Below are 22,804 nucleotides of genomic sequence, written 5' to 3' on the forward strand. Positions count from 1 at the left end.
TAAGTGAGGTAATCTGTACATGAAGACGCTTTTTTTTGTAGTTATCATGACTCTATTCCTACAATGTAATGAGAATATATGTATCACACTGGTATGAATAATATAGTATATTTGCTCATACTCCCAGTTTTTGAAACATAAACCCTCACAGTTGTGTAAATGAATTTGTAACGTATACATTAAGTAATCACATGACAAGGTTAGACTAGTACCAATGAAAAGGAATTTAACAAAGCTAAATTTACTTGATTATTACAATGGGCAAGTTCTGCTCACATTGTACTTACATTTGCATATATTTACTAACACACCTATATAAAATTTTGAACTCAAAATTATTACTAAGAGTATTATCTCACGTAACCAATGATATTTATTTTTTTGGTATGAACATTGTATCTTTCATGCCCCGGGTTTAATTCAAAACTTATGAATTTATACATTTTGTAGGAAATAAGAAACGTGTGACTGAGTTCAAGGGAGAATTCAAGTGCAGGAGACAATGGTGGATCTTAAGAGAAAAGAAGGAAGAAAGAAGATGAAGACTACTTAATTTTTTTTTCTATTTCAGTGTGTCACATACAACACAAACAATTACTCAGTTATGTTTATATAAAAAGACACAATTTTTTGTAACAAATCAAAACCTATACTGACTTAGTTAAGACTGAAGCAGTTTCCCCCCCTTTCTTGTTATATAAACATTATGGCAGAATTTAAAGCATAAATTTTGCACATGTAATTCAGGGGATGTGCATAATGCAACACTTCTGAATCTCAAATTGGAGTATGTGATACACAGACACAGTTTTTAATATATTATTCAATGCATGGTACCAATTATTGTATTATCTTATGACTACATTTTACATTTATTATTTATTATTTAATGTTATATGGAAGAATTTTAGATTACATACATACTGACACTAAACACACTGTATCATAAACAAAATCACAAATGTTAATAATTTTTAATAAGGTATTTATGAATTTATAATTAACTAAATAAGATTGCCAAATTTAAAAGTATATCAACTCAGTTTTCTAGTGCAGCTATTTTCCTATGAAGTTATCATTTTGAAAGTTTCGGAATATCAAGATAGAAATAGCAAGACTACTTAAGTATTGTATCACATAAAGTATAAATAAAAAAAATGTCTATTCATGCAGTGGCAGTTGGAGAAAACACATATAAAGGTTAAGAAAATGTGCAAGCTTTGGAAGCCAATGGCTCCTTTTTCTAGCAGAAGGGTTGAAGGAGAAGGAAGAGGGATAAAGAAAAAGGACTGGCAAGATTTAGAAAATGGGGAACATTAAGGAAAATTCATCCTAGGTCAGAGGAGGCTTATCAAACAGAATGAGAAAGAAAGACTCATGTTTTCAAAAAGACTGACTGTAATATGTGATGGGGTTCATCATGGTAAGAGTGAAGTCATTGGAGAATTAGAGATGGTTGAGTTGGGAAAAAGGCAGAGGGGGGGGGGGGGGATTTAGGTAAAAAAGGAACACAAGCAGGGAAATAGATTGGGAAAAGGTAGAAAAATTCACACAAAAATCATGATAACAGAAAACAGTTAACAAGAGGTAATAGGTCAGTGAGTAAATCTTACAAGAAAATTGGACTATATGGTATGAAAAAATTATGATAGGAGAAAATTATGACAGTGAATTGTGATTGGGCAAGTTCTTGGAAAAGACATGAAAACAAACAGAAGCTTAAAAACAGGGCAAACAGAAAGAGGAAGTCATTGGCAAAACCACAATCTGATGCACTTTGAAGGTAACATAATGCAGGAGATGGCAGTAACAGCTGATCAGTGAAGTTTTGCAAAAAATAACCATACAAAAAGATAAGAGAATCATGTAGAAGCAGGGTAAGTGGCGAGGGGGAAAGAAAAGAAAAGTGCTCTCAAATTTTCAAATAAATTGGCAAAAGATGATTAGCAGAAGGTCCTGCAGTGTATAGTGAACTGTAAACAAAAAGTTATATGCAAATTCGTAAATAGCAATAGATCTGTTTATGCACATGGAAATGATTATTGGAAAAGATGTAGGGGCAAGATGTTGGTTAATACAGGTGGTAAAAATAAATAAACGAGGGGACTAGCACATAAGGTTGAAAATAGACAACAGTTTGAACAAGACAGACAACAACAAAGATTGACTAGGGGGTTACATAAGAAGAAATGATATCTACAAGAGCTAATACATCAATGAAAATAATCAACTTTTGAAAATATAATATAAATGGATAGATAAAAAAAATATATTCACTGAGTAACAGCAGGAGAAAACACATGAAAATTAAGGACACGCGCAGGCTTTTGGAGCCAATAGCTCCTTCTTCTGAGCAAAGGGTTGAAGGGGGAGGAAGAGGGATGAAGTGAAAGACTGGTGAGGTAAGTCTTCCCTGCCCTAGGCTTCTGGATAGCTTTTCCACAACTCTCCCCATTTCCTAAATCTCACCAGTCCTTTTCCTTTCCCTTGAACTCTTCTGCAAGAAGAAGTAGCCACTAGCTGTGAAACTTGTGTATTTACAATTTTTTATATATGTTTTCTCCTGACACCATTTAGTGAGAAATTTTTTTTTATCCAGCCATTTATATTATACAGTAAAATCTTGATTAACTGAACTTGGGTCAACCTAAACCTGGTTATCCAAAATGCCTCTAAAAATTGCAAAGCCCAAAATTAATATTGTACTGCACAGAAATAATTTGAGGGTGAGTGTGTTCTGAGCTACAGTTAGCAGGGAGAGTTGAACATATGAGCCTGAATTGCTGCCCAGCCTCAGACTCATCAGTATAAATACAGTGTGTTCCAGGAGGAATGCTCAGTATTCAAGAATATGACAGGAACTGTTATTGGAAAAAAAGTCTAGGAAACATGGGCTCTGAAATGCACATCTTAAGAACTATGAGCCCTTGTTCAGTAGAAGATATGTGTTTCACAGAAGTGAAGGAGAAGTGCTCATTGCCCTTAAGGTGTGAGCCACAGTAGCTTTACACAGTTCATCTACAGTGGATGGACTAATTTGGCACACCCACCACAGATGCCAACCAGGGACTGTGGTCACACCAACCAGGCAAGAGAGACAATGAGCAACAAGCTCATTATCTCTGACAACAGCAGCCAATTCCCTGTACCCAATGTAGCAATCTGCACAGTATAACCTGTGGCCCAAGGGTTGCCAGAACAGCTGCAGTTCTATTTCAGATCAAACTGCAGTAGCAGTTATGAAGTTACGAGCAAGTGCTGTAGACTGTTTAGAGATGCCATATGCAATACACTATATTAGTAATACTGACTATGAAGTAACGAAGTTAATACTCGCAGTACTCATACTACTGCACCTGCTGCCTCTAATACTGATAATAGTCAAAATAATAACAATAATACTAATAGTGACTATAATGACAATAATGATAGTGATAGATGTAAAAAGTACTGATAGGTGTACAAAATATATGTTTTCTAATATACTGAGTTCTGGGGAAAGGAAATTTAAGGAGACTGCATGAACTAAGAATACTGGGAAACAAGGAAGATTTGCTTGGAAAGAATGATGTACTAGGATAATGAGTGTGTACAGGGAGAAGGCAATTCTTATTGTTGCTTTAATAGCTATGTATTATCTGTCTTTTGAAGATGGAGATATTATTTGGTTCTCTAACATAATGTGGGAGGTTATTTTAGAGTCGGATTCTGCTACTGAGAAGGACTTCAAGAACGTGGATGTACAATGGTGTGGGTTAGGATGGATTTTGCTCTGATGGGAATGGGTGTTTCTGCCATGTTGTTTAGACAAGAGTGTTAATGTTAAGGAGCAATATAAGGCACAGTGTTCATTGATAAGGCAACAGAGAAGACAGAGGGTATGGAAATCTCTGCACTTGTCTGGACACAGGCAGAGTAGTTGTGTACATGATGGTGAAATATGATCAAAGAGTCGAACATCACAGATATGCATCCATATGCATCCATAACCAGTTCCAGGCACTGAGAGCTTTCCTGAGAAAGGCCTTGCAGGATAACATTGGTGCTATCAATAACTAAAAATTTAAGCGCTTGTACAAGTTTCTTTTTCAGGTCAACAGGAAAGAGCTTCTTATATTTTTGTTGGCCGTGGAGAGATGCTGATGCCTTCTTGCACATTGAAGTTACATGCTTAGTCCAAATTAGATTTTCATCTATTATTACTCCCAAATTATTTGCTGAAGGAGAGAAGTTGATATTTATCCCATTTAGGGTGAAAAATGGTAGAAATTCCTGATCCTTTGGGCTAAAGAACCTAGAAGTATGAACCAGTACTGCTAGTGACACAGTTCAGCAGTACTAGAGAGCACATCACAACAGTGGTGCAGTTCGTATTGTGACTCATCACTTACACTTCAGTCAGTATTGTGACAAGTGACTTACACATGGACTATATTTCTCGGGGTACTTGGCTAAGTTATGGGCAGCAACTAAAGTGGCTATACTTCAGTGGACATTATTATTTGGACTTCACTGAAAAGGTATTTAATGTAGATTAGTTATACACTACAGTGTACTTTCTCTGGGTTTCTACCTTCTGTTGATGTTTTCAAAAGAACCGCGTGGCTACTCCGCATTCAAAGTTTTTGTGGACATAACAGTCAACAAATTTTTCACTGAACTCTAGTAAAACTCTGTTAGACATTAATTAAATTTTGGTGATTTGATGGACATTTTGGGCTTTGGCCATATATCTTATGGTCTTATTATGTGATTACGAATTTTATTGGTGCATTTATGCTGCCGTCTTGCCGCTCATTGCTCACCAGCTTAACCCAGTGATGATTAATCAAACCCACTGTGTCTTATCAGTCTATTTAAACAACACTACCAATGCAAACCACTCTGTTCACTATTATCCTCACCAGGCAGTGATATCAAACTGGTTTGTGTTTTATGGTGCAACCATTACTGAATATCCTAAAAATTGAGTTGTGATTGACTGATTCAAGTTCAGCCTAGCAGTACCACATTTCTACATCTACATCTATGTACATACTCCACAAGCCAATGCACGGGGCATGGTGGAGGGTACCTTATACCACTATCAGTCATTTCCTTTCTGTTCCACTCACAAACAGAGCAAGGGAAAAATGACTGTCTATATTCCTCCATATGAACCCTGATTTCTTGAATCTTATTTTTGTGGTCCTTATGCACAATGTATGTTGGCTGTAGTAGAATAATTTGGCAGTTAGATTCAAATGTTGGTTCTCTAAATTTTCTCAGTAGTGTTTCTTGAAAAGAATGTTACCTTCCCTCCAGGGATTCCTGTTTGAGTTTTTGAAGCATCTCCGTAACACTTATGTGTTGTTCAAACTTACTGGTAACAGATCTAAAAGCCTGCCTCTGAAGTGCTTCAATGTCCTCCTTCAATATGACGTGGTACGGAACCCAAACACTCAAGCAGTATTCAAGAATGGGTTATACCAGCATCCTATATGTGGTCTCCTTTACAAATGAACCACACTCTTAAAATTTTCCTAATAAAATGAAGTCTACCATACACCTTCCCTACCACAAACCTCACATACTCATTCCATTTCAAATTGCTTTGCAACATTCCACCCAGATATTTAAACAATGTGACTGTGTCAAGCAGTACACTACTAATGCAGTATCAATGTATTACAGGTTTGTTTTACCTACTCATCCACTTTAACTTACATTTTACCACATTTAGGGCTAGGTGCCATCCATCACACAATTAGAAATTTTGTGTAAGCCATCTTGTATCCTCATACAGTCACTCAACTTTGATACCTTACCATACACCACAGCATCATCAGCAAACAACTGCAGACTGCTATCCAACCTGTCTGCCAAATCATTTATGTGTATAGAGAATAACAGCAGTCCTATCACACTTCCTTGGGGCACTTCTGACAATAAGCTTGTCTCTGATGAATACTTGCCATCGAGGACAATTTACTGGGTTCTATTATTTATGAAGTCTTTGAGCCACTCACATATCTGTGAACTTATTCCATATGCTCATACCTTCCTTAACAGCTTGCAATGGGGCACTGCGTCAAATGCTTTCTGGGAATCTAGAAATATAGAATCTATCTGTTGCCTTCCATCCAGAGTTCACAGTATACGCTGTGAGAAATGGGCAAGCCGAGTTTCACACGAGTGATGTTTTCGAAAACCGTGCTGATTCATGAACATAAACTCCTAGGTCTCAAGAAAATTTATTATATTTGGATGAGAATATGTTCTAGGATTCTGCATCAAACCAATGTTAGGGAAATTGGTCTATAATTTGCGGGTCTGGTTTTTTATCCTGATTATATACAGGAGTCACCTTTCCAGGCACTTGGAATTTTGTGCTGGGCAAGAGATTTGCGATAAATGCAAGCTAGATAAAAAGCCCTTAGGCATCACTGGATGCAGATATGGAGGTGCATGTGGTCAGTACACCACTCTCCCAACCATTGTCAGTTTTCTTGACTGGTGCAGCTACTTCTCAATCAAGTAGCTCCTCAATTGGCCTCACATGGGCTGAGTGCATCCCACTTGTCAACAGCACTCGGCAGACTCAGATGGTGACTAATTCAAATGTTAACCAAGCCTGAAAGCACTTAACTTTGATGATCTCATGGGAACCATCATTATCATTGCAGCAAGTCCATTGGCTATTGCTGTAGAGTGCTCTTTGTAAAACAGAATTGGGATTCCACCCAGACCTGGTGACTTATTTGCTTTCAAATTTTTAAGTTGTTTCTATACGCTAGGGATGCTTATTACTATGTTGACCATATGGAAGTCTGTCCAACTGTCAATTGATGGTATGTCTGTACAGTTCTCCTGCATGAAAAATTTCTTGAACGAAAAACTGAAACTTTGTCATTTGGCTCTGCTACCTATGTGAAGAGCTGCACTGTAATAACTCTTGGTAGGCAGTGAGCAGGGAGGCTGCAGTATAAAAGCAACAATGCTGCTGGCTAGCAGTAAGGTGCAATGTGGCAGCAGTGAGGTGTCAGTGTCAAGACTGCAGCATAAATGTACGATAAGTGTTCGTGAACTGTTCCAGATGCTGCATCAACTTTAGCTTCCATTAGCACTTACAAAACTTTTGCAGTTGCTCCAAAATACTATAGAGTCCCTCAATGCTACTATGGATAAATTAAGTGCTACCCAGGGCTTGGTGTTATACGAGCTAGAGGATCAGGATCAATGTAGGTGTTCAGTGAATGCAACTGGTGTTTCACCTATTCAGTCTGACACAGAAACATTGAGCAGGTTACATGAGCAGATGTGAATAAAATTTTACGACACATGCTTTTCTCTTGTTCAATGCTTGAGCTTGTAGGTTTGTTCTGGATTAGTAAATTTTCCCATATAAAGATTCAGATGTTGGTGAGGAGTCAGGTGAATATTTTTAGAATAAACTTCTGTTTTGACAGCACATCATAAGTATTATTGTACTTATAAGAGGTCTGGACAAAAGTTTAAAGAATAGGCTGCTATATTGTAAGGCCTTACTTGCAACTGTTTCTTCAAGTGAGAAAACAAAGCTTGTACTCTTTCCTATGTGACTATTGCTGTGAGAACTGTGTTAATTGTTCATGCTCCAGATACAGGGATATGAGGGGATTTTATCTGTTTGAATAACCCTACATGTGACAAAAGCTCATCCTTTATTCAAGTTTTCAAATAGACTGAGCAAACTGAGCAAGTCCGTGAGAGCAAGGGGATTGGAGCTTTTCATACAGAACTTAAGAGTAGTGATGTCCACATGGGAAAACAGAACAGGGATGTCATCACATGGGACAACAGAACAGGAAATGTCACCCGGCACCTATGCCTCAGGCCATGTCTTGTAACAAGAACAAATGATCTTCCACTGCTAATTACTCTTGAGTGAAATCTTGCTTTCATTGTTTTATGACTCACAAGAGACAGTCATGCTACTACAAATGCAAGACCTGCTTACGTTGTCAGTTTCTAGGTCATAAGGCTGAAGTTTGTTTAAATAAATTATATCTACCATCAAGTGCTCTATTTGCACTGGTGCCACAGATGATTCAGTGAATGTGTTTGATTGTAATACTAATGATTTAAAAAATGTATACTGTAATACATGATAATTCAAAGCACAATCGACCTGAAAGCAGTGTGTACAGTATTCTTTGATGCAATGATAAAGCTGTGTTGGTGGAATGGCCGTGTCATTTAATTTAAGTTGGAAACTGGTTCATCATAAGCTATCATCAACACTCATATCTATGCTTTACCTGGGGCCTCTCAGCTGTTTAAGCTTCACAGAACATTGACAAGTTACAGTGACCAGACTATTCACATCAAAGGTTGCTGTCAAGTGCATATCAAATGCAAGAGCAAGCAGGTTTGGACCCTGCTTTTGGTGATGAAGTGATGTACAGTAACCAATACCATGGATGCAGACCTACTTCATCTTCTTGGTTTCACAGTTCAGTATTCAACAAATCACCTCCAGATCAAGGATGGTGGAATGGCCTGCACACACCTCTGTAGAAAGTACAGGCATCTTTTTTTCAGTCCAACCTGGTGTCATCAAAGACTATGAAGCACACATCACCCTGCATCCTGATGGATACCAAATTTTGTAAGGCATGCCTGTTCCATTTGTGCTGCAGGACAAGATTAAATGGCAACTGGGCTGACAGGAAGCAACTAACATCATAGAACCTGTATCCAACTATCTGTGGACCATCCAACTGGTCATTATCGAGAAGCCCAATGCCAGTATTCATCTATGCAGAGACGTCAAATTGACTGTGAATGTCCAAGCCATCACTGATGTATATTCCATCCATGAGCAATGGAAATCATGGCACACCTAGATGACGAGAGTAAATGGGCGGTGTTTGTCAATACAACTAATGGGCTCTACAATTACAAATGATTCCCTTTTAGTGTTGACCCCAGCTGTATTTGAGTAGTATCTTGAACAACTGATAAACAAGGTTCCAGGAACAACCAACTATCTTGATATCATTATCACTGGTGACTCCAGCAATGAGTGCCTGCACAGCATCGACCAATTATTACAAACCTACATTGGGTACATAAAGATATTTTGTGAGTTATAATAATTTATTTGTGTAGTAGTTCCAAAATACTACATTGGCACATTTGTTAATAGTGATACTGCTCAACAGTAGTAGAAAGCATATCACAACAAAACTGAAGCCTGACATTACAAAAATGAAGATACGTACACTGAATACCAGCATCTATCTCCTCCTAAGGGAAGAATTTCAAATCACAACCATTTGTAAAGAAAACCATTTTGGTTGTGCTTTGGGATGCTCCCTGAGTTTATGTGACTGATAATCTGGTATGTGGAGCAACAGAAAATACTTCTCAGTACACAGAGACCCTAAAATATCACCAACATCGAGTTTGTTGTGTTAGAAGCTGCCTGGCAACAATAATTTTGCAACATGACAACACTCATCCCGACACTTCAGTGTAACTGAAGAGGCTCTGTGAAACCTGAAGTTTGAACTAGTTCCACACCCTCCTTACTCCCCTGATCTTGCACTATGCGATTTTTATTTTTTCCCTCTGCCCTAGAGAGACCTCAAGGGTAATCATTACACAACAGAAGATGAGGTGAAGACAGCTTTCTAGTCCTGGATTCGAGAAACGTTGGAAGACTTTTTCAGTGACACTCTTCCTAACTGTTTTTCTTCATGTTCTACAGGCATGTGTGCATTACTTTTCAGCCTAACATTGTATCAACAAGAGAAACTCCTATGAGCTCAACAGAAATGATGTGTTTTGCCACAACTGGAGTGAAAAATTACTTCCTTCATCTGATCTTCCCCTTCACTTTCAAAAATCTTGTTTTTTTTGCCCATTCTTTTATTTGTGTTTATAATATTTCTCACTGGTCTAGTTTAATTTTATTATTTCTTGCTATGTAACCTTAGCTTCCTTTTTTATTATTTCTTTTCTACTGAGTCCTATTTTCATCTCATTCACTTGATAATGAGATGCTCTGTTAAATAAATAACTATATTTGATTGATCCTCTAAATGGACTCTGCAAGCTAATGTAAGATGTCATTAACATTGGGTGTGAGTGAAACTCAATGAACATAATTTCAGACTTCTCATGGCAGTCTCTCTGTAATAATACTGACAAAATTTTAATTACAATTTACTACTTCTGCAATATCATTTTACTTGTTGTCAGTAAATTTACCAAGATAGAAGCTAAAATTTAATATTACTTACTTATTCATGTATGGTGTCAAGTTCACACTGTAAGATTTTTCAATCAGTTTCTTCCTTTGTACTTCTTGCTCTTTCTCACATTCTTTTATAAGTTTTTCATACTTTTCCTTTAATTCTTTTTCTTTTTCATCCTTTTCCTGTAGTGTGGCTTGAACTTTGGCAAAGTCTGACAAGATTTTCAAACTTATTTCTTTGAATTCCTGCTGCATTTGACTTTCATTTATGTTTTGTAAATGTGTAATGTTAGCTTGTTCTTGTGCCTGAAATTATACAAAATTATCACAAAATGGGGACTTGTCATAACAAAATTTCTCTAATAACAGTTAAAATACTCTGTTTACCTGTTTTTCAATGAAAATATTTATCTGATGTAATTTATGTCTAAGATCATCATACACTGATAGCTCTGCATCTTGTCTTGCTTTAGCCAAAGCAGCTTCATAATTCCTTTTTACTGCATCCATTTCTGTCTTGGAAACAAAATCATTCTCCAACTTATTCTGAAGCAGCATCAATTCCTTTTCTATATTAAATTTTTCCTGTAAGATGTACATGTTCTTTTACTAACAGCTCAGAGACGCACTGTAAAACACATATATTTTGTACATAGTGTAATGGAACTCTTCAGTAGACATCTTTTTTTCCTCAAGAATCAGAGAACCCAATTCACCATGATTTAGAACATAATCCAAAGAGGTCAAACTCACATACTGAATATTTTCTGCAATTTTGAGTGAATGTACATTGATAAAGCATAATCCTGACATAAAATTAACTATTTTTGTAATACAAATATACTTCACAGTTTTGTTTATTTGTGAAGTTGGGCGTATTTAGATTTACTATATAATCACACTTATTTTTTTCCATAGTTGTTCAAAAAGACAAAATCAATAGAGGACTGTATTTCACTTTGCTTTTATGAAATACTAATAAGTTGTAATTCTCTGATCATGGATACCGATTATCTTGATCATGTAAACATATCTTTGAAATGAAACTTTTTGTTCACTTGAAGTGTGTTACGTTTTGGCTGGAGATAGTTGGAAGCTAGTAGTTCTTATCATGAACTGTATTAAGCTGTGAAAACTGCTAAATATAGAACAAAATAATTTTGAAGAGAACATACATTCGTGATTCATGATATTACTGATTTGACATATGGGTAAATAGAACACAGGCACCTTTTTGCAGTTTTAGCAGAAAGGAATCATTAACCTACAATGACTGAGGCAACATAAAGATGAAGTTAACAACAAATGATGAGAAATAAGTTTAGTTCAACAAAATACCTTTTACTGACACTCTCTCTCCCTCTGTACTTCATGCTTTTAATAACTGAACACTCTTACCCTAAAAAAAACCATGCAGTAGTTGTGTAATATCTGGAGTAATTAACAGGATTTTAGCTACATTTTCATACGTTCTATGGTTCAAAAGAGAGTAGAGGCATTAGAACAGCTAAATTTTATATTCTTGCAAATGCTGCATAAACACTAGCCACATACATTTAATTAGCCTTTTCTTGAACCAAATACAAATTTCACTTAGCATCAATAATTGTAAATAATTTAAGTGGAGGCCTTTGATTGGGATATATACCTTTACAGGAATGGCAGGTTATCACTCACTATGGTTTGTGGGTTACTAGATAGTTAGCTCAAAATCAAATAAAGCTGTCAATCGCTGAGATAAAATATAGCAGCCACCTTCTGATACCTGGGATAATTGTCAAGTTACTTCAATTAACTGTGTCTTGACTATTCTCGTTATACAGGATGATTCAGCTGCCCCTACTGATGTTGTTTTATGCAACCTGCTTTGTTATGTCTGGCCTTCAAAAAATACATGTGAGATTTTCATATTCTTTTGCTCACTACTTGCAAACTTTTAGTCCTACAGAAAAAATGAACAGGACCTTTTGTAGAAAATTTAATGTAGTTTAATTTTGTACTGGGATATTTTTTAGCTAGAGGCAATAGTTTTTGAATTACTCAAGAAAAATATACAGAAGTGACCTTCAAACACACACACACACACACACACACACACACACACACACACACACACACACACACACACACTCTCCAACCACTCAACCCCCTGCTGTCCAAGAATTTGTGACTGCACATCTTATTTCCCACATTTGACTTTCTTTGGGCTTCATGGACTGACCTTATTACGCCACTGTCTTAGCCGAGCACTTACAAGGTGTAAATTTGATCTAAAAAATTTGTGAATTTTAACTTCATAAAATAAAAAATTACAGCAGTGTATTCATCAGGTCTTCTGACTGTGGAACTACAGTGCTTGTAAGGGTTAAGTTTGGTTTAAATTGTCAATGCATGGTAATTAAATTTGGCAAAACATTTACAAAAATCTTTCATTACCCTCACAGGCACATTTACATTAATAATGTTAACAAAATAGCTGACTATGCTAGTGACATAATAACCCAATCAATAGAGACCAAGAGAGGTCAAATATTAGGAATAGTTTGTGAGGTTAGAAAGTTTTGTACAGTGGTAGAAGGAAGTGCCATGAACAACATACAAGCAGTCCTGGTTGGTGAGGGATGAGTGTGTGGCTGAAGGTGCATTTGTGGGTAACTTTTGTATGTTTTTCTTGAATAACTCGAAAATCCCGGCCTCCAGTGAAAATATATCCCAGTACAAAATTTAACTACATGAAATTTCCTGAAAAAAGGTCCTGTTTGTGTTTCTGTAGGACTAGTAGTTTGTGTATAGCGAGTGACAGAATATGAAAATCTTGCATGTTGTTTTTGGAGACAGGACATAACATTGTGGGTTGTATAAAATGACATTGGTAGGGCAGCTGAATCACCTTGTATATTTATGACTTCCCATCTTGTATTTATATATCACAAATAATTATCTTTGAGATATTGTAGTGCCTGTGTTGTTTAGAGGTATGATGCAGTGCTCCTTCAGACATGCATGCATGTCAAAAAGGACAGGCACTGTGGTGACTACAGCCACTATGAAATATATGAAATGTAAGAAGACCAGGTGCGATAAGTGAGAAATCTGTGTTTGAATCCTGATACGGCAGTGCCTGCTTCATACCTCTGAACAACACAGGCACTGCAATATCATATTTATTCACCAACAATGGGTGAGTGACTTCCAATTAAAGTGTCTCCCCTGTATGGGAATATACATAATGGATGCACGAGTGCATGTTGTAGACACATGGTTGATGACATATGCAAATTGGCCTTGGCCTTGAAGGCCTCCAGCATAGGTTCAGTCCAGCAAACTGGTTTAAGGCCTGAAGTCTGTTTGCCTGACAACTAGTCTGCCAGTGGGGCCTGCATGGCGGTGGCAGAAGGCAGATGCCGGCAGTAGTAATTTATTGTACCCAAGAAATGTTGGAGTTCTTTGTAAGTAGCCAGAGGTGGCAGGGCTGTGATGGCCTGCACGTGGGATATGGGAGGTTATATTCTGTCTGTGGAGACAGTGTAACCCAAAAATATGACAGAAGACTGGTGCAATTGGAATTTGTCCTTGTTGATCTCAACGCTGTTGGAGTTCGAGGTCTGGAGGACCTTGGATAAATGATTTTTGTGTTCCTCAGCCGAGTTGCTGAAAATGAGTATGTCATCTAGATATGCAAAGCAAAACTCGAACTGTCGTAAGATTGAGTTAATGAAATGTTGCCATGTTTGTGCCGCGTTTTTCAGGCTGAACGGCATGAAGTTGAATTGGAACAAACTGAGCGGCATGTTAATAGCTGTCTTTGAAATGTCTTCCAGTGCTATGGGAATTTGGTGATAGGCATGTTTACAGTCAATAACACTGAAGATTGTGGCGCCTGATAACATATGAGTGAAATCGTTTATGTTCGGCACTGGGTAATTGTCCATGACGGTATGAGCATTTAAGCATCCGTAGTTGCAGCACATTTCGAAAGAACCATCATGTTTGGTGACAAGGTGAATCGGTGAAGACCAGTTGCTGTCCGACAGTTGCAGGATACCTGTATCCAAAAGTTCATTAATTTACTGCTGGGCCGCGCGCAACTTAATGGGTTTGAGGCGTCTAACCTTATGCCTAATAGGAGGTCCGGCAGTGGTAACTATCTTGAGTGGCATTCTATCAGTGACGGAAGAAACTGAGAACTGCACACGAGACTGAGTAATGTCCTGACATGAAGTTTTTGGACAAGAGGGGTGCGACGAGGCATAACCGTTAGCACGAGTGGGAAAAGACAGCATGAAAGTCACATGCCTATTATGTGAGTGTGGTGTGCGCTTGTTTGAAGAGGTCGGCTGTGCACGCAGCATGGAGCAGGTTGGGATGCGCAGCAACTGTCTGTTGTCAGCCTTCCCTTGGGTAACTGGTGCGGGCAAGAGAGGCATTGGCGTCATGTGGGGAACACCAATGGCTGCTGAGTCACGTGGCTGGCATGTGAGAGAGAGGGAATGTTTATCAATACGTGAGGCAGCTGCATGCGTGGTGGGTGTGGTCATATCACGTGCGCTGCTGTCATTAGAAGCACTGTTTGAAACACATGGCACTGAATGTGGCAAGTGTGTCGGGGGTGCGGTATCTACCGGACGCGAATTGTCATATGCAATTAATGTTTTTGGACTAACCTGCTGAGTGCCCGAGCTGGTGTCTGATGGAGAAACACGATTAGGTGGTGACACTGTGGACTGCAGTTTCAGCAGTGAGGTACAAGCCGTGACGAGCTCATTGTAAGTGTGTGCTATTCATTGTTTCAGCTCATCATTTTCCTGGCGGAGTTGTGCCACCGAGTCGTATTCTGACAGTAGGTTAGTGACGCAGGTCACAGTGTCGCCCATGAGGGCAGAGCACTCATGTACTAACTCACGTGTCGTGAGAGAAACAGAACGTGGAACATAAGTGTGGGAGCACAGTATCTGAGTGTTAGTGGGATAATGTAGCACTGAGCCCTGAACCACGATCGGGGACAGTTTGTAATGTGACAAAAAATCCATACCGAGAATTGGTTCATTGATGTTGGCAATGTAGAAAGTCCACAGAAAACACAGAGAAGGAGATAGGTGCACCATAACCTTGCCACAGCTTTAGGTTTGTAACGTTGATGAGTTGACAGCTTGTAGAAGTGATCTCGTTGGTGAAGAGGTGGGAGGGGCCAATGATGTGGGTATGATAAGACACGTCAGCACCTGTGTCAACTAGGAAGACGAGCCATGACGAAATGTCGTCCACGTATAAACGACCGCTCGGCTGGGTGGATGAGTGGACAGAGTGCAATTTGTGAGGACAACTGTGAGTTTCCCCACAGGACTCAGTGTCTTCTAGATCCTGCGATCGGAATTTGGGTACTGGCAAGGTAATCGACACTTCTTGGCATCATTGCCGAAAATCTTGTGGTACCAACAATACAGATGAGCCGGATGTGGTGGTGGCAGTGACTGCGGCAGCGGAGGAGGCTTGTCCTCATTGATTTGTTCCGGGATGTATATTGGCACGTATGGTGCATGGGTGATTCTTGAGTGCTTGGACAGAGGAGAGAGGGAGCAGATACTGCCAGGTGGTGTAGACGGTGCGGAGGTGGAGTGAGCTCTGCCTCTGCATGCAGACGGCCAGTAAACAGGAACAGTTGTGCCAACCAGTGGTGAGTGGTCTGCTGGTTGGTGTTGTCATAGCAGTGCATACAGCTGGTCTGCGAAGCAAAGATGAGAGCCGATTGACTCCCAGGAGTGCGGTAGCAGGTGGATCTGTAGGCCCGTAGGCAACATGGTGGACCATAGCGCCCACAGAGTAACATCCGGCATCGTATGTTCACTCACAAGTAATCGAAGGCGGCACCAGTGTTGTGATGGAGTTCGGTCCCCCAGTTGCTCCTCGTACAAGATCTTGATGATTAATTGTTATGGTGAACAGGCGAGTTGGTCCAATATTGTTTTCTTTGTGAACTCGTACTTTGGTGGAGGCGGTGGCGAGAAGAGTAGATCAAAAATTAAGTCTGAGCGATCATGGAGGTGCATGACGAGACATAAGAATTTAGAGTTGTCATCGGACACATGATGAAACTCGAACAGATGTTCCACAAGCACAAACCATGATACGGGGTTGTCCTCATATAAAGGGGGCAGCTTTGGCAGGCTGCCAGGGGGGGGGGGGGGGGGCGGGAGGGGGATGAAGGCGTGCTGATCCACAGTAGGAGGGGCTGTACTGCAGCCTGGCACCATAGGTGTAGGTGTGTTATTGGCAAGGACGTTGAAGCAACAGCAGGTTGCATTGTCCTTGACGTGTTGCGAAAACACAACGTGGCTGGTGCAGTTGGTACCATGGGAACGAGCAGTTGGCAACATGTGTGGCAGTCCCGTAAACTGGACCGGAGGTTAGAGGTACAGATTTGAAATTGTCCACCTTGGAAATGACACAGAAGGCTGGTGCGGCAGACACAGACGTAACTGTAGGAGTGGCAAGTGGCTGAACGGTTGGAATCAGTGCCCCCCATGCATGTGTGTGTGTGGGGGGAAGGGTTTGCTACTTCGTGTGACAACAATGTGAGTTTTCTGTGCACATCAGGAACACACCCCATGTAGTCGGACTATAAATTACTGGTGAAACTTGCTGAAGATCACATTGTTGCAGCAAAATCTTCCTGGAAGGTGAAGCGCCATAAGATGTGCATGAGCTCACATGGTTGAAAAACTGAGCAACAGGTCTGGTGGGTGAGCAAATGGAATTTGGTGCATGAAAATGTCCTCTGTTAGTCTGTGAGTGAGGCAAAACCAGAATAGGTTGATAGCAATTGATAGCGTGTGCGTCTTTCACAAATGGCGGCATTGCACACGGCATGACTGTACCCTACGTTGCGGCCCATTGAGAGTCAAAGTATGTGTGCGAATGTAGATCACTTTGAACATTACACGATCGCTCAGTAGTTACACAGTTCTGAAGCAGTTCTATGCGCTTCAGTCCGGAATTGCGCAACTGCTACGGTTACAGGTTTGAATCCTGCCTCAGGCATGGATGTGTGTGATGTCCTTAGGTTAGTTAGGTTTAAGTAATTCTAAGTTCTAGTGGACTGATGACCTTAGACGTTAAGTCCCACAGTGCTCAGAGCAATTTCAACCATCAGTCTGAGCTATGCCACCAACATATCAAATTGGAGATTTGAAGTTACATGCTGCAGTGTGTTCATTACATTGACATATTTCATCACATTGCTTCCTAATTTGGAATTTCACAGTGACAACAGAAACTGGACCGGTCATATCAGGCATGGATGGCTGACCTATGGGGTTTAATGCAGATTTAGTTGTACTCATTACCAACAGTCCTATGTTGATTCTCTGATAAGCACTACTATTTTCTATTCTGCTCTAGACAGAAAAGTGACTGGGAGGTGTTGCATTTAAAAGATCCCACAGTCAAGGAAGTCCTGGCTATTGCTCAGGCATTCAAAGTGTCACCAGCCACAACTGAAGATTTTGCAGATGTATTGGAAGTAACAGCTAGTTATTCAGTACCACAGCATCATTCACTGACATTCTCATTGTTTTCTTCTTGTTCGCTCCACCAGACTGCAGCTCTGCCCTATGCAGTTTCCCCACATGTCCTGTTGTTTCTGAGGACATGTCTGTAGTCGCTGCCTGCATTGCCATGCCTAGTGTGTGACTTGCCATAAACAAGGCCATGCGGCAGCAGTCTGTTGAGGCTGGCGATGTGACCAGACCTTGGACCTGAACGGAGAGCTTCTGGAGGTTCATAGTGTCATATTATTGTTTCTTGCATGATTTATATTGTGCTACAAATTGGATAATGAGCATTCAATTTCCAGTATGATACTGGGGCTTCTGTGTTGCTCATGGATCTTGAAATACATTATCACTATTTTCACCCCACTCTTTTCTCCACCAATTGTTATCTGGTCAGTTATGGTGATCACCTGATGGCTGTTCAAGGGCATTTTATGATCAATGTTGAGAACTAGCATGTTATGCACATGGCCATTTCTAGCCATTGAAAGAGCAATGTCTGAAATCATTTTTGGTCTCAATGAATTCGCAGAGTTTGGTTTTCAAATTAAGAATGATGTGCATCTTGTTTATGACTCCATCTTGTTCCAGGCATTAGACAACCTTTGCCATGAGTTCAAACCAATGGTTTTACTGTAATTGGGTGCCATGAAGAATATGAGGCCCACATCACCCTTAAACCAAGTTGTTGCTAAAGACATCATTGTGCCTCCGTACTTTTACACCAGTCTAACAGCTTGCCTGGCAATGAATGCCCCCCCTCCCCCCCCACCCCCCACCCCCCACCCCCCACCCCAAAATGTTGACAACAACTTAGTGAAATTATTCTCAGGTAGGAAAGAAGGCTGAACCGTTGCGTATGATGTCCATTTCATCACTGACCATAAGACAATTGTGACATGCAACAACTCCAGTGTTGGGCTTCATTTCCGAATGTGTATCAATATGAGATTCAAACAGATCCATAGCACAGTATGCTAATGTGGATGCATTCTTGTACCTGCCCATGGAACCTAACCTGATCTTCAACAAAGCCAAAGTTCTCCACTTCCAGATCCATACTCACTTGCTGCATGAAATGGATTGGCTTCTCGTAATGGTTCATCACATAGCACTGGCAAGATTCTGTTCCCTGACAGGTGGTCAGTTTTGCATGCAGTGGTTGGCCCGAGCACCTTCTTCATCATTGGCTAGCAGTAGTCAATAGCACTCTCACCCTTACCACCAACCCCTTGATCATCATCTCTCTAGTGCTGCAAGCTTGTTTCCTTGCTCTCTTACATCGTGGCCACTGGGGTATGATCTGCGTGAAGGTGCTTGTGCAGTGTTCAGTCTACTGGCCTATCATCAACTCAGTGATTGAGAGGATCATCTGTGAGGGCAAACAGAGCACTGAACAGCAGGCTGTACTGCCAAGAATTTTCACACCATGGCCCATGGGTCAACATTCACACTGACTTCATAGCCCCTTATGTCATTATATGTGGTTTTTGGTGGTCAACACACTGTCCAATTACCCAATGTCCTGCATATGTGCTCCACCATCACAGAAGCTATGATTCAGGCTCTCACCCATGTCTTTGTGACTAAAGGGTTGTCCTGGATGATCACGCCCAATAATGCCATGCACTTCACATCAGCATTTTTTCAAGATTTCTGCGCTCGCAACAATATTGCCCACCACATGTCTATAGCATTACACTCACAACCAAATGGGGACACAGAGGGTATGTTGCACACCTTTTAGAAGGAGATAAAAAAGTGCTTGGTGGACTCATTGGCAAACTCTGTATTGTCTTTGTGTCTCAGCACCTACAGGACCATAACGATGCATGCAAAAGCAGACACTCTCAGGGGGCTTGCCTTCATGTGACACCCCTCTCCAGGGGCCAGAGGTCATGGGTGTGTCTTCACCCAAGGAACTGTTGGGTGCTGATAACACTGAGATGTGACTATCAGCCTCTCTTGTTGCTGCACCCATCCCTCACCGCTGATGAAGCTGTTTCCGCACCACCAGCATGTGCAGTGTCACTACCATGCCTGGTTTGCCAGCATACAGGCAACTTCTGGCTGGAGACAGCTGACTGTGCAGCACTGCAAAAGTGATGCCTCATACAGTGCTAATGGAAGAAAATTTTGTTAACATGCAGCTGCAGTCATGTCACCATTGCTGCTGCAGAGCCACCTGGGTTGACCTCGTGCCCTCTTCAGTCGCACCAGTCCATCTCTGGCAGCAGTCCTCTCACCAGCTTGGCATTCCATCTTTTTCCACTGATACCCACGGCACTAGCTTCCTGAAGGGAAGGGAGTGATGTAGCAGTGTGTCCACTTATGCTGGCACTATCACAACTGCAGAGTTCATATTTGGCACTGCTGTCAAGAGTCCAGAATGAGAGTGCCTGCTTCACTTACAGTCAGTGCCACACCAGCCCTAGGGGACTGGCTGCACACCAGCAGCGTGGCTCACTCTCTCTTGCATCATTCATGATCTGGGAAGGTTTTGCTTGCCAATTAGGACTATTTTGTTATTTGTTTTGAAGAACTGTCTTGTTACAGGACTTGGCCTGCACTGTTTTCCCACTGTTGCTGTCCAGGTGTGTGTGTAAACTCTGGTGCTCAGTTACTGCCATTTCATTACTGCGTACTTTATTTATTGTAATGCATCTGTAGATACTACTTTGTTCACCAGGCAATAAAACTCATTTTACAGTAAAAAAAAGGGCCAGCAAAAACACAGAACCCCAAAACCAAAAACTCATGCAAACCCTCATTTGAAAAGATCCAAATACTAACAGTAGTGCCCTATAATCAACATCATATGAAAATGTGTCAATTAGCCAAAAGCATATATTGTGAATTGTGTGATAAGTCACCACATTCAAATTGCAGCTTCTGTTTCACAGATGCTGGTGATGAGCCCCTCCAACTTTTTCTTTCTTTGTACAGCTCTTCTTCATGGATCCTATCATTAACAATGCCACTTTCAGCAACATTCTTGGCAACCATAACCCAACATATCTTTTACTATTTATGTTCATTTCAAGGTATTACTTGGCTATCCTGGTTTCTTCCATCCATTTTACATAACCATACCATCTTAGTCTAGTTTAGTGGATTTTTTCCAATACACTTAGATTTACACCACCATCCATTCTGTTCCTCTCATTCCTTATCTTATCCTTTTTAGTTTGCCTCAGCATAGATATAACAAACTTCATTTCTTTTTTCATAATTCGATCACAGTTGCATTTTATTAAGCAGTAGGGGACTATCAAAGGACAAGGAGAAAAACCTGTGAAGATGGCGGTGCGCGTTGATGTAGTAATAAATCGCCCGGTAAACTATGAGTATTTAGCGTCTACAAAGTGCATATCGTGTGATAAAATAGTAAAAAGCGGTATTAGAACTTGCCCAGTGATGCATATGTGGCATCATCCACACTGCTTTGCGAAAGTAAATCTTGAAAACATATCGTGTGCTTGTGGAACAAAGTGCAACGGTTATCTAGATGCGACTGGAATGTATCGTGAAAATCGCGAAACCAATGTATTAGAAACACTGCAGAAAGAACTTCAAGTCACAAGACAACATGCTCTGCTACTGGAAAGCATGATCAAAAACCTTTCTAAACCGCCACATAAGGAAAAAGTTCGAAATTTGTACAGTGATGTTGTTTTAAATATTTGTACTAACAAAAGAAATGACGCTCCATTGAAGAAGAGTGAACATGAAAAATGTGAAACAGTAAACAAAGGTAAGAGTGAACATGAAAAATGTGAAACAGCAAATAAAGGTAACCTACAAAGTGCTTCTGAACACTTCTCATGTAATTTAAAAATGGTTAAGAAAAATGACTGCAGTAAGTTGAAAACAAACACGAACATGAGTCAGCTTACAAATAACAAAAAACAGGTACTGTTACTTTCAGATAGTCACGGTAGGAACTGTGCAAAAGTACTGAACGAAATTTCAACAACCGGCTATAAATTTACATCTTTGATAAAGCCAAATGCTATATTCAAAGAAACAACATGCAATATACAAAACAAAATGTCTAGTCTAGGACAAAATGATTATGTTGTCGTCTTAGCTGGTGCAAACGATATTAATGGATCAAAACGTGGTTTTATGACATCACTAGATGAAACGATCGCAAAAACTAGGCACACACAACTAATTCTACGCACAATACCATATAGACATGACATGCCAAATGAAAACTGCAAAATCTACCAAATGAACAGTTACTTGATGCAGAAGGCATCTTACAGTGAACACATCAGAGTTTTAGATGTAAATAGCTTCCTCCAACGGAAAGACTTCACCAGGCATGGGCTTCACTTACATAAAAATGGGAAAAAGAAACTATGTGTTAATCTGCTGAATGCCATCAAAAGTCCACTGGTAACAAGAAGTGCCATAAAATGTGTTACACCAGGACATGAAACATATTTGTGGTCCAATGAAGCTAATTTGGTGGACAATCTCAGAAGAATGAGCAATACTCCAGCTGAACCAACAGCAACACCAGGAGCTGAAGAGCCATCAGTAACAACAACAAAAGTGAATATGCAGTCAGCATCATCAAGGAAAACACCAGAAACAGTTTTAGAAAAGAAGAAGGTGTCCACAGTCAGCACTAAGTCACCACCAACATCCTATGCAAATATCTCGTCAAGTGCCACAAATCAGTCAGCCCATGACATCCAAGTGGAAACAGCAAAAAATGTGCAGCCACACTCCAAATCAGTACCACTGGAAACTGTGACAAGGTCTTCAACACGAAAACGCAGACCTCCAGCCTACAGCCAGGATTTTTTATGGGCAAGAACACCAGTAGCTCCCTGCTAGCAGCAAACCAAAGGAAAACAGGTGCAGAGCAAAATTTTCATGAACCAAAACTACAAGAAAACCCAGTGAGTGGTGTCAAAAATCATTCCATTGGAAAACAGTCACTATTTTCCTTTAAAATATTACACCATAATGTGCAGTCAATGTTTAATAAGTTACTAGAAATAGATCTCTTCCTAAA

General features: G+C 40.0%; 1 protein-coding gene across 1 annotated transcript in view; it reads right to left on the reverse strand.

The window, feature by feature from the left end:
- Nucleotides 1–22,804, reverse strand: part of LOC124722186 — a 260,469-nt gene that overhangs the window by 39,381 nt on the left and 198,284 nt on the right. Inside the window, exons 11-12 of the mRNA XM_047247385.1 lie at nt 10,610–10,807; nt 10,269–10,528 (exon numbers count right to left, since the gene is read on the reverse strand). Of these exons, the coding sequence (XP_047103341.1) occupies nt 10,269–10,528; nt 10,610–10,807 (458 nt within the window). The remainder of the gene's footprint in view (nt 1–10,268; nt 10,529–10,609; nt 10,808–22,804) is intronic.

The sequence above is a fragment of the Schistocerca piceifrons genome, chromosome X, assembly GCF_021461385.2.
Source record: "Schistocerca piceifrons isolate TAMUIC-IGC-003096 chromosome X, iqSchPice1.1, whole genome shotgun sequence".
NCBI classification, from domain to species: Eukaryota; Metazoa; Arthropoda; class Insecta; order Orthoptera; family Acrididae; genus Schistocerca; species Schistocerca piceifrons.